General features: G+C 41.9%; 1 protein-coding gene across 1 annotated transcript in view; it reads right to left on the bottom strand.

The window, feature by feature from the left end:
* LOC310788807 (NACHT, LRR and PYD domains-containing protein 3-like) overlaps positions 1-16,529 on the bottom strand; it is a gene marked incomplete at its 5' end in the record, with an annotated part of 51,691 nt that overhangs the window by 23,486 nt on the left and 11,676 nt on the right. The window contains 2 exons of the mRNA XM_083650381.1: positions 9,934-9,980; positions 13,983-14,156. Coding sequence (XP_083506507.1) covers positions 9,934-9,980; positions 13,983-14,156 — 221 coding nt within the window. The remainder of the gene's footprint in view (positions 1-9,933; positions 9,981-13,982; positions 14,157-16,529) is intronic.

Raw genomic sequence — 16,529 nt, 5'->3', positions numbered from 1 at the left:
GCACACAACCATTCTCTTATCCACGCGTCCATCAGGGAGTTGTTCAAATCTAAAGTAAATCCCATCCACCGGGCAAAGCGACGCTTGGGTTTGTTGTCTGACGTCCTCAAAGCATGTTGTTGCTTGGTATGACTGGAATGCGTCCTCTGTGCGTCTGCGATTACAATGTGTTAATTAATTTAACGCGCTAATGTTATCGAAATTAACGCGATAAAGTCCCGGCCCTAGTAATTAATGACAGTAATTATGGCCCTGATCCATTTATGATTTAGGTGAGCCAGGGTGCTGCTGTGTTTACCCTCCAACATTGTTGCTGTGAAAAAGGGTCTATAAACACCAGCTAACATACTGAATAATTAAAATCAGTTCATTAGAAAGATTTGTTCACCGAATTGTTCAGTGGGCTATCGTTATTTGTGACCAGAGCTCCCGATAGCTAGCTAGTTGGCAGTTAGCCTAGTTGGCTAGCTAGTTAGCTAGCTAGCTAGCCAACTAGGCTAAGTGCCACAGAAACAAGCTCAGCTGGTGTAGCTACGTTACGTTATGCCCTTTCACACTGTTCAATGATATATACTGTATAAACATCCTTGTTCAACTCAAAGTGGTCTTCTATGATTGTAGCGAACCTGAATACAACAAGACCAAATAGTTCTAGCGGGAGTGGATGTGTGGTGCCTCGGCCAAAAAGGAGTTAGGTCAATCAGCGCTCGATTGCTCTTCCTCCTCTTCCTCCTTGAGGACCCGGATGGCGCACACACATGTTGAAATTTTTGAACACAAGATTCTGAAAATTTTGAATTGAATTTTGAAATAGGAATGTGGAAACTGAATAATTTCAAAGCAAATAAATTCAGTTTAAAATTATTCTATTCAGATTCAGTTTTTCAATTCACATTAAAAAATAAAAATTTCAAAATAAAAAACAGCAATTCAATTTCAAAATGAAAAAAATTCGAATTCAAATAGAGCAATTCAATTTCAAAATGAAAAAATTTGAATTCAAATAGAGCAATTCAATTTCAAAATGAAAGATTTCGAATTCAAAAAGAGCAATTCAAATTCAAAATTCAAAATTTCGAATTCAAGTTGAGCAATTCAAATTCAATTTGAGGTGGCACATAAATCAGCCAATAGATTTCACCTGGTTTCACCGGGCTAAGGGTGTAATCACTTCCAGCTCAATCTGATTGGTTGGAAAACACATCACTCTCACGTGTTCTCTGTGAATTGCAAGTGTTTTTCAACCAATCATATTTTTCATTAGATAAATTACCAAATAAATAAACGCCCACAGGGCGAATGTTTTTTTATCTGCCTACCGCACGCTGGGAGCAGGGCCAGAGTGACTCTGCATGGAGCTCAGTTCAGTTCAGTTCAGTTCAGGTCACTGTTGTTGAAGCATTTTAAGCATATAAGAATATAATGAATGAAAAAATGAGCGTCTGCACATAAGAAAAAACACATTTGATTGATATTTTATTATTAAAAAATATATATAAAATGAAAAATGAAAAATGAAAAATATAAAAATATAAATAAAAAATTATAATATTTTTTTTTATATAAAATCGCCAATCTAATAGAGGAGGACCATCCTCCTATGCCTCACTGGAAAAACCTCCTCTGCTCAGAAGCAAACACTGGGATAATTTAACCTCATCGGCTGCACTCGCACCGGCTACAGACAGCATGGATATTCAAGTAAGTCAATTAAGTTCGAGTTATCCGGGTCTTCTACTAAATTCGGCGTCCACCAAGCAGTGCTACTTTTTCGTATTATATTGTTTTATGCTGAATAGCCCGCCATTTGGCGATCTTAAACTCGTACATTTTTTAACTGAATTTGGCAGCGCGGAACGAAACATGGAACAAAACGCGGAACGAAACATGCAATGTAATGAAACGAAACTTGTAGCCTATGTTGGACGTAGTGAAGTGTTTTTGATTGATTTGTTCATCCATCAAACCTTTTACTGACAGACTAACTGTAGCCTAAATATCTTACTTTATTTTGAGGTGCTTTGCTCAGCATTGCTCAGCCAGAAATTATTCCTACTTCAACTCTTTCTCCTGGGTGCGCCTAACGTTAAAATGCACCAGATGACAATCCATCTTATTTGTCCTCAATCTGCATTGAAAATGTGTGAAAATTCACCTTCTTGCAACAGTTGTAGCCTAAGCTAGTGGTTTTCAAAGTGGGGTCCCCAGCAAAAAGGGGGGATTAATCTATGTTCACTATAATTCCATCCATAAGTAACACAATCACAGAATGTATGACTATTTTGGTCATGGGTTTCATATAATGTCTGTGATAAAACATCTAAAAGCAAAACTCTTATCAGATGGGGGACCCTGGAACAAAATCTTATCTATAGGGGGGTGCGTGGTGTAATTTGTGTGATTGAATTAAACTGAAATTAAGTTTGATGTTGTCTGCTGTAACAGTGTGGATCTATAAAGCGGTCTGTAGCCTAATGATTTCTATTGATCTTGTTTCCTTGAAGGAGACTGGTGCTGCTATTGAGATTACATTAGGGTATAGGAGTGACATATTTGGGACCCGTTTCTGGCCTACCTTGATGAGGTTAGGGGCGGTGGGTGACTTGCTCAGCGGTTTGTCTTGGCCCCTTGTATGGGAACCCATATGCTTTTATAAGCATGTAAGCACCCTTATATGGGTGGTAGCACCATATTATAATTGTCAATCAATAGTATGCTTTGCCTCCGTGAGCCTCTGTGTACCACGCTGCCCTCTCTAAACTCTGCGTAATACAATGCAACGACTGTCTGGTTTGTGAGCTAACTTACTGCTTGATAATATAAAACATAGGAAAAGAGAAAGGGGGAAATATAGGTGCTACTGTCTGTAAATCTATCTATTAGCCTGTCAGGTCTTCATTTCCTCCATTTCCAATGGAGCGGATTCAACAAGATTTTCAGACGTATTCAGCATTGGAGAATACAGAATGTCAATCTTAGCAATCTATCCAACAACACCACCAGGCTAAGGGCGTGTTCCGCTCCAGCTCAATCTGATTGGTTGGAAAACACATCACTCTCACGTGTTCTCTGTGAATTCAAGATTCAAGCTTCAAGATTTTTATTGTCACTCCATGGTACAAGTATCACGTGTGAAATTCTTGTGCTGTGGACTCCGTTTACAACATAGTACAAATATAGCAGGGCATATGAGTGCAAAAAAACAACAAGAGACACAACAAGCAATAAGGCAGTATAGTGATAAGACAAGTCAGAGACAGTGGCATATTCACTGCACATAGGTGCACATGTCATGTGCATACTTTAGACGTGCTTAAACATTTTAAATTTGGCGTATTTGACATACAGGTGCAAATAGCATATTCCTTATTAAACATACAATTAAACTCTGCGTTTTAAATTCGGCGTATTTGACATACAGGTGCAAATAGCATATTCCTTATTAACTCATTCATGGCCAGTTTAGGACTGCCAATATTTAGCACAGGCCAAAGATTTTCATAATTGTTGGTCATCTTTCAAGACCCACAGTAAATTATCTATTAGCACCAAAGTGATTTGCAATACCTCAAAATGAAGATGTACGTCTCTGGGTTCACCAGGGGAAAAAAAGTGAGCTTTTAGCATGTTCTGTACTCTACTTATAGCCATTTATATACACCCTGTTTTCACCAAAAAGGTCTCTCGGAGAAGAGAAACAGCAGAAAAGGCAATTTTTGTAAAAGACACAATCTCAGGCAGAACTTGCTCTCAATTCTTTTATTTTGAACTGTATTGACATCAGACATGTACCGTAAATATTATTCGTTATGACACAAATGACAAAAAAAAAATATATATATATATATACTGTACATAAAGTGCTTTTTTTACATTCAACAATACAGTTTACTCAGTGTGAGTGAGTGTGAATGTGTGTGTGTGCGCGGGGCCCATGTGTGTCTCTTTACATTACATTACATTTCGTCATTTAGCAGACACTTTTATCCAAAGCGACTTACAATGTCACATTCTGTCAACATTAGTGGAATCAACTGTGGAACATCATCTACACAGATACACCCTTGCAGCAGTAGAGTAACTGAAAACTAAAATAAAAAGTTGAAAAAAGAAAAGAAAAGGAGTTTTCAATCTTCGGCGAAAGATGGGCAGGGATTCGGCCGTCCTGACCTCATTCTGAGATGTGGGCTCACTGGGTTGTGCAACAATAGGCTCCTCATCTGAAATAAAAGCAACATATCCTCAGTAAACTATATAGTCACATTTAGTACAGAGACAGTGTAGTGTACTAGTGTCTCAGTAAACTATACGATCATAGAATGCAGAGAGACAGTGTAGTCTCTCACACACACACACACACACACACACACACACACACACACACACACACACACACACACAGAGAGAGAGTTCTGTCCACAGCTGCTGCTGGATCGCACCTCCTTCCCAGGGAACACTATTGATCTCCCCGCAAATTAGCATAGGAGGAGAACACCAAACTGGTCTGAGATCAGCGTCTAGCCTCCTCTGCCTCTGCATCGTTGGCAATGCATATATATCAACAACAAAATTACTCCTTACCGCGAGATCATCAGGGTCCTGTCGCATTGGAGTCCAGTCTTCCTCGCCCTCGACATGGAAAGTGGCCGTGCTGCTTGGCTCTGTGTGAAAGCAATTTCTGTGGCGAGGCTGCCAAGCTTTACGGGCTTCCCGAACTACAATTTTGCGTGATCTGTGTTTGAAAGAGCCTATAGTCACTTTCAATATAATCCCAGCGGGTCTTTGCACGGCGCAAATGTGCTCTGGAAATGGCTCCTGCTGGGAAATCATGTCTGTTGCTGTGTTGTCCTCGTTCTCCTCCTCCTCACAAAGTTGTGACTCCGTCTCATCTCGTTCGGGCTGGGACACAGGAACGGGGTCCGGCTTGGGTTTGGGACCAGGCGCTGGAACCGGATCGATCATGTTGGTCACGGGTTTGACTACCGCGAACAACTCATCCAGGTTCGCTGCCCTGCAGCAAGGCGACCAGCTCGTGCAGCGCGCCGAGGGGCGTTTCAATGGCGTTTCTCCTCTCTGCAACAAGGAAGCGTTTCTCCGTTTTCTGTTATTTCCTCCTCCCCCATTTCAAAACAACAGCTGCGTAGTTGTTTGTTCACGTGTTGTCGGCTTGACTTTGAGGCCAGGGACCTGATACCATGTCACAGGCTGGGGAAGTCTTTGAACTACTCTAAGCACTAATAAAAACAAAAACACGTCAAACACGTATTTGGCTGGGAGGCACACTCCTGATAAGACGTTAAAGACGTATATGGCCAGGAATGAGTTAAGACAGACGCCACGCCCATAGCCAGCAAGTGCTTTGAAAAGCTGGTCATATCACAGATCCGCCCCACACTCCCCCCGGACCACGACCCGCTCCAATTTGCATACCGCCCCAACAGGAGCACAGCGGATGCAATAGCACACGTACTCCACACTGCCCTCTCACACCTGGAGGGGAAGGACACCTATGTGAGAATGCTGTTTGTGGACTACAGCTCAGCATTCAACACGATAGTACCCTCCAGGCTGGTAAGCAAGCTCAAGGTCCTGGGACTAAACACAGCAATGTGTGACTGGATCCTGGACTTTCTGACAGACCGCCGCCAGGTGGTGAGAGTGGGCAACCTCACCTCCTCCCCACTGACCATCAGCATAGGAGCGCCCCAGGGATGCGTCTCCAGCCCCTTCTGGTACGACCTCTACACCCACGACTGCGTGGCGACTCAAATCTCTAACACCATCGTGAAGTTTGCAGACGACACAGCAGTCGTGGGGCTGATCTCCAGGGGCGACGAGACGGCCTACAGAGAGGAGGTGAAGGCCCTAGAACAGTGGTGCCAGGACAACCACCTCTCTCTGAACGTCTCCAAGAACAAGGAGATAATTGTGGACTACAGGAGGAGGGGGGGCCCACACCCCCCAATCACCATCAACGGCACAGTGGTGGAAAGGGTGGACAGCTTCAAGTACCTGGGAGTCAACATCCACCAGGACCTGACATGGGCCGGTCACACCGCTACTGTTGTCAAAAAGGCCCAACAACGACTACACGGACTCAGGCGCCTGAAGAAATTTGGGCTAAGGCCAGAAATCCTTAGGGACTTCTACAGAGGCACCATTGAAAGCCTGCTGACCTGCTGCTTCACCACCTGGTACGGGAACTGTACCACCATGGACCGCAGGGCACTACGAAGAGTGAGGCGCGCGGCCCAGCACGTAACAGGATGTGAGCTGCCAGAACTGCAGGAACTGTATAACCAGCGGTGCCTCAGGAAGTCCCTGAAGATCATCAAAGACACAAACCATCCCCACAACAGCCTGTTCTCCCTGTTACCCTCAGGGAGGAGATACAGGGTCCCAAAAGCACGCACAAATCGCTTGAGGGACAGTTTCTTCCCGCAGGCCACGAGACTCCTTAACATACACAAATAGTGTAGTAGCTGTACTGTACCGCACTGTAGCTGCTACCATTATGTATGTCTAATGTTTAATTGTATGTTTAATTAGGTATATGCTATTTGCACCTGTACATCAAATAGGTCGAATTTAAAATGTTTAAGTATGTCTAAAGTATGCACATGACATGTGCACCTATGTGCAGTGAATATGCCACTGTCTCTGACTTGTCTTATCACTCTACTGCCTTATTGCTTGTTGTGTCTCTTGTTGTTTTTGCACTCATATGCCCTGTAATATTTGTACTATGTTGTAAACGGAGTCCACAGCACAAGAATTTCACACGTGATACTTGTACTACGGAGTGACAATAAAAATCTTGAATCTTGAGATGTCGATTCGGCACTGATACTACCTCTGGTCACAGAACGTAGTTAGTTAGTTAGCAAACATAGCCAATGGGCTAACAGCTAGGTAATGCCAGAGGCTAACGCCAGCTATTTGCTGTAACATACTGTAATGTATTATCTGAATATCATTCATCACCCACTGAGCAATAGACATCTTTAGACCTCATTTCAACCTCGCCTCTATGGTTTAGCTCTGATATAGACCACAGTTAGACCAGGATTTTTGGTCTACGTTTAGCCGAGTTTTAGACAATGTTTTAACAACTTCAAAATACATTAAAAAATGCATAAACACCTGTAAATGTGCAAGAAAAGCACTGTATACCCTTGTGTTTACACTATAACGTTTTATTTTTGGTCATACACAGATTCCCCACTGAGCAGTGGTTTAGCTCTGATATAGACCACGATTAGACCAGGATTTTGGGTCTACGTTTAGCCGAGTTTTAGACCATCTTTTAATAGCCTATAAAATGCATAAAACCTGTAAATGTTTAAAGCGCTTCACACCCCGCGTGTTTAAAGTAGGTTATAACTAGGGCTGTGAATCTTCACTGGCCTCACGATTCGATTCGATTACGATTCATCTGTCTTCGATTCGATTCGATTAAACGATGCATCGCGATGCATTTTAAATCGATGCATCACTTTTTCCGCAATACATGATTTATTTTTTCTCACTTTCTTTTTTCTCACTGTGTGGCTACTTTTAAAATAAAAGTGCATTTGGAATTGCATTGTATTATGATCCATAATTAAAATAAACAACTGCATGTACTTACATTATATTTTATTTGATTATAAAAAATAAAAGCTTTTTTTTTTTTTTTTTTTTTAATAATCGATTTTTGATATTTGTTAATCGATGCAGAATCGTGCACGTCCGCATCGCGATGCATCTTATAATCGATTATTTTTGACACCCCTAGTTATAACTGTTTAATTTTTGTCATGATTCTGTCACTGCAACCCAGCAAGCACGGATGGACCCGTGCCTGGACCAATCAAGAGAGCCCGATACCAATCAATCACAGAGAAAAATACTTTGCCACTGAAATCTCTACAAGGATAACCAAATGGTGGAGAGCTTAAATCATGTTTTTAACCCATTCTTATATTATTTGTCCATTCCAAATTCTGAAGAACTTAACAGCAAATGCATGACTGTTTTGTTGTTGTTGAATATTTGGACAGTTTATTTGGTTGTGAAATTGTTGTGATCGATGAAAGACTTTACTTGACGCCAATTTTTCCAATAAAAACAGGTTCATGCCATAACGTTACATAGGCCGGATGTATATTCGTGTCCCATCATTTAACCTGTGCTGTGGTGTGCAGGAGCGGCGGGTAAAAGTTACAACTAAGCCTGCCCTCAATGCAGATAATGTTTTAAACATGTATCAGTCCAAGGTGCTATTCTATTTCAGTGAACAGATAGCATGGTTAAGGTGTTGGCTTGCCACACTGGTGACCCGGGTTCAAATTCAAACCCATGTTGTGGCAGTATTTTATTTTTACATTGATGTTTATTCAATGTCTAAAAACATCTAATATAGACGTCTATTAGACGTTGAAATGACGTCTTAGCTAAGACTAGACGTCTACTAAACTTTCACTTTTAAACCTTCAATAGCCTTAATCTAGACTAGACATCTAGAGACAAATAGACGTTGAATAGACGTTTTATAAACGTCTTTTAGACGTGAAATTACTCAGTGGGACTTGTCTGACGTCATCACCCGTTTTTACCAACAGCTTAGTTTTTAGGACTTTTCGTGCATTCCTTTATAACTGAGAACTGGTAATCTTACGGTTAAAAGTTCATGAGCTGGGACGGTGACGTCACTAGAGCTGGTATTTCCCATTCCAAACTCATAGGAGCCTCAGCAGCCCTGACCTCAAAAATCCAAGATGGCTGCTCCATGCAACAACAACAGTTATACTCGTAGTAAATGTTGTTTATTAGCACTTCTGTCTTGTTTGTGTCTCATTGAATCAGCTGTACACACATCACTGCCTAACTTCTATCTGTGTGGACATGAGACTGTATTGTTTGTATGCGCAAAATGCAGCGAAATGCCTTGTTATCAACTGTTATTGCTAACAATGGCTAGCCTGGCTAGCGACTGGATCTGACCAGTGAACAGTGAACTTCCCAGCTCAAGTTTTCTGCAAATGGAATGCTAACAAAACAGATGTGACGTCATTTAGCCTCCACATCCCAGTTATTTTGCGATAAAGGAACGCACGATTTGTGCCCAAAATAAGGTTATTTGTCAACAAAATAGACTGGCGAACACTGTGGCTAATCAGCAGACCAGGGCAGGACCCAGCAACACATGAAATATCTACAATAAAATTGGGAGTGTGGACGTGCGGCAGGCGGGCGTTGTGCCATTTCATTGGGTTGATGGATTAAACCCAGCCAAAATCAATAAGGGAGCAGAGGAGTGATGTCACTCCTCGTTGTGATGGCTAAGTGGGTGGGCCTCAGTGATGTCATCAGTGACGTCATCAGGCAGTTGTGATGGCTAAGTTGGTGGGTGGGCCTAGAGGTCTCGTGCGCACGTAGCGTGGACAACTGGACGTGCAGTGATATAGGACAAAAGTTGTCTATGACAACTATGATGTCACTCAGTGGTGATGGCTAAGTAGGTGGGCCTGCGTAATATCATCAGTGATGTCACTCTAGCAATTGTGATGTCATCAATGTCACACAGCCTTAAAATATCTGCTGGAGAAAATAAAATCATGCGTAGTTTACCTCCTATAGGTCCACAAATTTCATATATTTTTAAGCCCCGCCAGCGCCACACAGCTTCCGGCTCGCTGGTTGCTTGCTTGCTGTTATTCACCAACGCATCCCAGTGTGGCGGTGCTTATAGTAAAAATTGTGTCTAAAAGTATTAATAGTGAACTTCACATGTCCAATTTGCACTATTCAACACTGCACTTTCTCAGGGTCTCAGAAACACACTCGCCAAGTTTGAAGTCGATCGGACGAATGGCTCTCGAGATGTGTGATAAACAGAGAACATACAGACAGACGGTCGTGCATTTATTAGGGAGATAAACACACACTTACACTTCCTCACTCCTGGTTTCAACCTCTGGACTCCACCATGGTCCACTCTGTGGGGGAAACAAAGTCAGACCAGAGTATTCTATTTGATGACAGAAACAAAACCTTCCCTATGAAGGGTTTTCCATATAATGGGGACCGTTCGTTATTTATGGAAGGGGTCACTGGAGGAAATAGGGGAGGGTGATGCATTTTTCAATTTGTCTCAGGGACGGTACACTGCTATTAGTTTGAGTCCAGAGGAGGGTCATACAAATTTGAATGATTCAAATATATATTTATTTTTATTTTATCTGTTTATTTATTGTTGCTTTTCGGAATTAAGCAACTATGCCCAACAACACCCCTTCTGGCCAAACCTTTTGGTATGACCCGGTGTATCGTTTCTCATGGGGAAAAAAGAAAAGACTCAATCCATTAGCCATCCAGTAGCCTACAAGTGACAGCTGGGTGAGAGAGAGGGAGAGAAACATGGGGCAAAACAAACCAAATTAATTTATAATAAACTGCACAAAACACATCATTGTTAATACCCACATATTGTCAGTTTCGATGCATGAGGTAAAGCATGTCGGGTTTGTCTAATTAATGCTCATCCCTCAATGTAATTTCCAAGAAAGAAAAACAAACACCTGAATATATTATGTCAGGGGAAAAGTGGAGGAGTGCAGAAACACCTGTTGGATGAGCGGTGGATGGTGACAGTATCAAATCAATTGGCAACTTTGATGATAGTTCATCTATGCATTGAACCCGTGGTCTCATCCTGTACATAATTACGCGGCAGTTCAGCTAACCTAATTCAGCGGCTTTTATCTCTATTTACAGGCCCTCAATCGCACGCTACAAACTGAGAATATGAACTTGTATATTGCTGTAATCAGAGAGTTCCCCAAACTTTTGAGTAGCCAGTCAGATTTAAAAAGTAGCCGGATCATGTTCGCGGCGTTTGTTCCAGTGGTCCTTTTCCCAATTAATAAACAAACCTCAAATATGTCTCAAATACCAAGCTTGGGGGTCCGGTAAGAAAAATGTGTACATTTTAAACTAAAATACATGAATCTGGTTGACTTTGCTGAGAACACATTTAAGAGGCTAGATGTACAGTATGAAGAAAACATCAAATTACACAGCCTCTTTACTGTGCTGTGGTTTTTACAATGATGAAAAATTAAATGTCTCAAACTTCCATGATTGGAATTTGGAAACCCTCATTAGTGTTTTGCTTGCATCTGTGTTTATTCTGCCTTTTCGACACAAAATGGCCCCCGTGAACAGTGTCTATTGTAAAGGCCCAATCCCAAACCACTCCCTACTCACTACCACTTCACTACCGAGTGCCACTCCAAATGGAGTTCCACTCACAGCTGTAGAGGGCACTGCTGATTATGGGGAGAGGCATAAAAGAGAAGCCGAACAAGTGAGACGCCCTCGCTACCTTACCGGAAACAGGAAGGAGCCATCACCATGGAGACGGACAGACGCGTTGCCTGTGTCATGCTGTTCCACAATAGACGTGATTTCAACGGGGCGTCTATGATTTAGCTCTCATATAGCCGGCTAATGTATAGACCTATTTTAGACCAAGCAGTAAATACATTATTAAAATGAATAATTAGCAGTAAATTCAAAAATATACACTAGAGAAGTCCTCCACGTTAGCATAAAAGGTAATTTATCTGAGCACAAGATTTTAACGTTATGTCTATGCTTAGCTCTCATTTAGCTCAGGATAATGTTGTCTATGCATAGACATGTTTTAGACTACACACAAAATGTATATATTTTTTAATTAATAACCATCCACAAATATGAAAAAGACACACATGGGCTACAAAATAAAGCTTCTAAGTCCTTTTCGCTGAGCGTTATTGCGGTGTTTATTTTTTCGATTTTTCAGAAATTCGCTTCCGACGCGTCGGAACACATCTGTGGATTGACAGGTGGGTCAAAACTCGCATCGCAATTTCGTGCCGTATATTCGCATCGCTCTTGACTGTGTTTATCAGGTCTATGCTTAGCTCTCATTTAGCCACTTTGTCTTGAATACAGTAGCCTATACCCTCTCAATTGTGGACTAATAACTCGACATATTCCATGATTTAGTTCGAGATGTAAAGTCACTGTGAGGGAAATAAAGGTACGTGTTTGATCTAAAATACTTGGAAGAAGTAGACGGAACTAACTTACACTTGAATGATGTTTCCTCCGGACGTAGTTTCTGCAGCAACCGTCGGCGAGCCTGCACCAGTGCAGACTCGCTGTTTAAGGGTTTGACAAGCCGCCTGCACTCAGTAGGAATTGGTTTGGGACGGCCCTTAATATGGCGGACCTCCACGTGAACGCGCAAACGGAGGGGTAGTGGATAGGGTTAGGGGATAGGGGCTGGTTTGGGATTGGGCCAAACAGTTGCTCCGTGGTGGCTCGACCACCAGATGTCCCTAAACAACAAGCTAACGTAGTTTAGCAAACAGGAGTGGTGATGGTGCCAAAAAGTGATGCCATTTGCGATTAGTTCTACTCAAAAAGTTGACCGCAACCTGCCACATAGTAGTCATCATGGTAGCGTTAATCACTGGAAAGGCAATAAGCAGAGAGAGAGATAAAATGCCAGTGTTCAAAGTCTTGTTCACTCGTATTCAGCAAGCTAGCTGGTTTATCATTTTAACTTAGCCCAACTCATACAAGCTGCGGTTTGAAGGGCCTATTGGAAATGAAAAGGATGATGGAACCGATGCTGACATGGACGGGTGGGAGAGTGAAAGTTGATCCGAGCCGACAGGAGACCGCACATGCAGCAATTGGTAGGTCATTTTTGTCAAGTCAATGTAATGTTAGTTAGGACCAAAGCACAAACAACATTATTAACCATGTAATCGCTAATTAAGTTTCATCTTTCAAAAGCTGAATCAGAGCACGTTAATTACGTAGCTTGCTTACCTTACATGGTTTGACAGTGAAGGTCGGATGACAGGCGATTGAGGGAAGAAGAGACGCGAGTTGAAAGACGTGTGGAAATATGCATGTCCTCTGCGCACGGCACATACATGACGATTGGGTGCGTGTGTGCGCGCACACATGACGATTGGGTGTGTGTGTGTGTGTGACTGGCTCCGAGGACCGAGTCCCGCAGATTTGTGCAGTTAATACAGCCTGCCTCAACTTATAAAAAATGTAATCTATAAAGTAACCAGTAGGCCAGAGGCCAGTAGGCGGATAAATCACCGGCCACCGGGGCTCGGGGAACTCCCTGCTGTAATGCTCGTTAACAGTGTCAGAATACATTCACTTCGGCAACTTCACAATAAGACAGTATTCTGTGTGTTATGGAACGCATCTCTAGCCTACCAGTGGCCAATAACAATGCCACAACGACAACTGGGCCAAGTTAGAGAAAGCGTGTTGTAAACCAGAATCTATGGCACTATCTAGTGGAGAAAACAAAACAAATGAAAAATCTGAGATGGAGAGGTTGTTTTGTTGTGCATGCGCAGTGCATGGAGAGCTGCACTGGCTGCCTTGACCGAAAAGAGCTGAGAATTGCTTCTGTGTTAAGATGTAACACTTTATTCTACTGCGCTATCTCAAATTGGCCAAAGCCTAATTGTAATAATTTTGAGCTTAATATGCATCCTAGTTTAATATTTTATTTCATGGCCAGATGTGGCTTTTTCATATCTCATAGTGCAAGTCAAGCACTTTATGTGCTTTCTCTTTTGCACAATTTTGTCCCATGCGTGATGCCCTCGCGCTGCCAATTTTATAGACACTGAACAATGTTTCACAAGCGAAAAGAGTGTAACATTTGTTAGGGGAGGGTAAAACATATTTTTCCAATCACTTGTGAAGGGTCAAGGAAAAATATATTTTGGTCAGAGAAGGGTCACAGCTTTTTATTTCAGAACGTTCCAAAACCCTCCTTCTAAATAATGAGCGGCCCCTTACTCATATCGACCATTAAACATGAATTGATACTCCTCAACTTCACAGTGTGAGAGAATAAATGTGTGTGACTCTCAGCCATCTCAGGTATGGACATTGCCTCTCCATACCTGAGAGAGTCCAGTCTCCAGTGTGGATCCTCCAGTTTAGCAGAGAATAGCTTCACTCCTGAAGCTCCTGGATGATTGTAGCTCAGGTCCAGCTCTCTCAGATGGGATGGGTTGGAGCTCAGAGCTGAGGCCAGAGAAGCACAGCCTTCCTCTGTGAGCTGACAGCCTGATAGCCTGCGCGTGCGCACGCACGCACGCACGCACACACACACACACACACACACACACACACACACACACACACACACACACACACACACACACACACACACACAAATCAAGCCATGTCAGATTTGATTAGTAACCTACTGTGAAATTAGTTGTGATAATGCCATCAAATTCTAGCAAAATGGTTACTGCCTCATACAGTTGGCTAGTCAGCTCTGTGGTTATTTGCTCCAGTTTGAGAGTTCCCTACTCACTGTCTGACAGGATATTAGAAGTTCTTTCTAGTTTTTCAGGTTTGAACAACTGAGGCAGCACAGAGAGGACAGAATGAAATGCCTTCATGGAAGGTCATTCACAGGGGCTATGGAGGGCTAAATGTTGGTATCACACCTGGTATAAAAAATACATGGACAGAAAAAATCATCCACAGGTGTTTGTCTGCCAATTGTACTTTAATGTATTCTCCCCTGGTTGCTCCTGCCAAACACTGCAGACAGTGCCTGACCGTGACGTAATGCATAATCCATTCAATGATCCTTGCCAAGAAAGTGTTTTTTTTGTTTACAGTGCACCTGAACGCAACATGCAAGATACCTGCTGAATAAGTGTCCAAATGTTCATGTCATTCTGGCCAATACTCCACTTCTGTTATAACATTTCAGTCTGTAATATGGAATATCTTTCAATAATCTTTATGACTAAAAGGCTAAAAGTAATCTCATGTGTAAGAAATGACTGTTCTACATTGAAGTAAAAATGTAAATAATTAACTTGTTGGTTTTAGATTTATTTAGCTTCAAGAGTGCATTTTTGTTTGTGTGACCCTCAACACAGGCTTTGAGAATCCCGGGCCACTTACTGATACTTATGCTTAAATTAACCCACTCATATTCTGGTTTATTTAAAGAAAAACATTTTGGCTAGTGGAAATTCTAATTGGCTGGTAACTTTAAAATCTAGCAGCCATATTGGCAGGTGGTCAAAAAAGTTAATTTCAAGCCCTGCAGGGAGAGCAAGTGGTGACATAGAAGTGAGTGAGAAAATAAGCAAATATTGGTGTTTAAGACTGAATAATGACATCACAACTTTTAATTTAAAATTAGTTATTCCTCTAAACCTGACTTCAAATGCCCCAAAGAATTTTGCGCCGGGGCCGTTCGGCCTTCAACCCTCAGCAAAATCTTTTTTTGTGGTCCTCTCTATCATCAAAGTTCCTGGGTTACGGCATGACAATATTTGTTCAGCCCCAGGTAACAATCTGGGTTTCTCATGTGGCCTCCCATGAAAAATAATTGCCCACCCCTGTTCTTGCAGATTGAAAAGCCATGGCTAACGTTAAAGGGATACGCCAACATCTTCACTTCACTGTGCATGCATTAGAAAGCATGTTTTACTCCTCAGTCCTCACTGCGAACGTTAGTTAGATAGCACTACAATGGCAGTCTATGGCCCTGTTCAACCTGGTATGAACATGCATCTTGGGTGATCCGATCACAAGTGGCCAGCTCTAAGTACGTCTTTTCACACCTGGCATTAGAATGATCAGACCTCACTTCCCCGCCCCATATGCAAATAAACACTAGCAATGCTGCAAGTAAAAATACAGTGCTGGCCGCTTTGGCTTTTTGTTTGGCAATTAATACCATTGAATTATTATAGAAAGGTTACAGCTGCAATTATTACTGACTTATTCGATGGGTATCAGGCTTGCCACAGTGCGGAAATTTTCCTGTCTGTTCCTGTCTCTACCACAGAGAGGACATTTATTTAGCTGGGCTCATCATGTTGGACCATGTAACAAAATCTATTTTGTTAATTGCAATAATTAAAATTTTTACCATTTAAAGGGGAAATTATAATACAGTTTGTAAACCAGCAGAATACATCTTATATAGCCTAAACTGCTTTTCCGATAATATTTCACTTGAATAATATTTCACTTTATTTTGAAATAAGATGTTTCATTCAAGTAAATCTATTGAAATAAAAAAGATAATAAAAAAACAGCATGTTTTCATGTTTTATTCTCAGGTGGATTACAAAAGTAAGGTCTCCCAGAGCTGATTACCATTTAATTTGAGCTCAGAACTAATCAATGTTAGGAGAGAGTTGCATAATGATGTAATTAACTGAGCCAGGATTCCCTTTGTTTTGCAGAGGAGGTCAGTAGAGTAGGTGGTCCTAAATGCCTCCTAGGTCACATTGCTGTTCACACACGGGAATCCAGCCACATGTGGCCCAGGCCACCTCCGAAGGTGGCTTAAGGCAATCAGATCTCAATGCGCATTGGGTGCGTTCAGACCTTTACTTTACTGATATCAGAGTGCCAAAGATCAGAACTGGGCCATTTAAATGCCAGGTCGGAACCGGGTTTATGGT

This window comes from Poromitra crassiceps (genome assembly GCF_964638095.1).
Source record: "Poromitra crassiceps genome assembly, chromosome: 14".
Taxonomy (NCBI): domain Eukaryota; kingdom Metazoa; phylum Chordata; class Actinopteri; order Beryciformes; family Melamphaidae; genus Poromitra; species Poromitra crassiceps.
The sequence above is the reverse complement of the archived record's forward strand: the minus strand, read 5'-3'. Positions and strand labels throughout refer to the sequence as shown.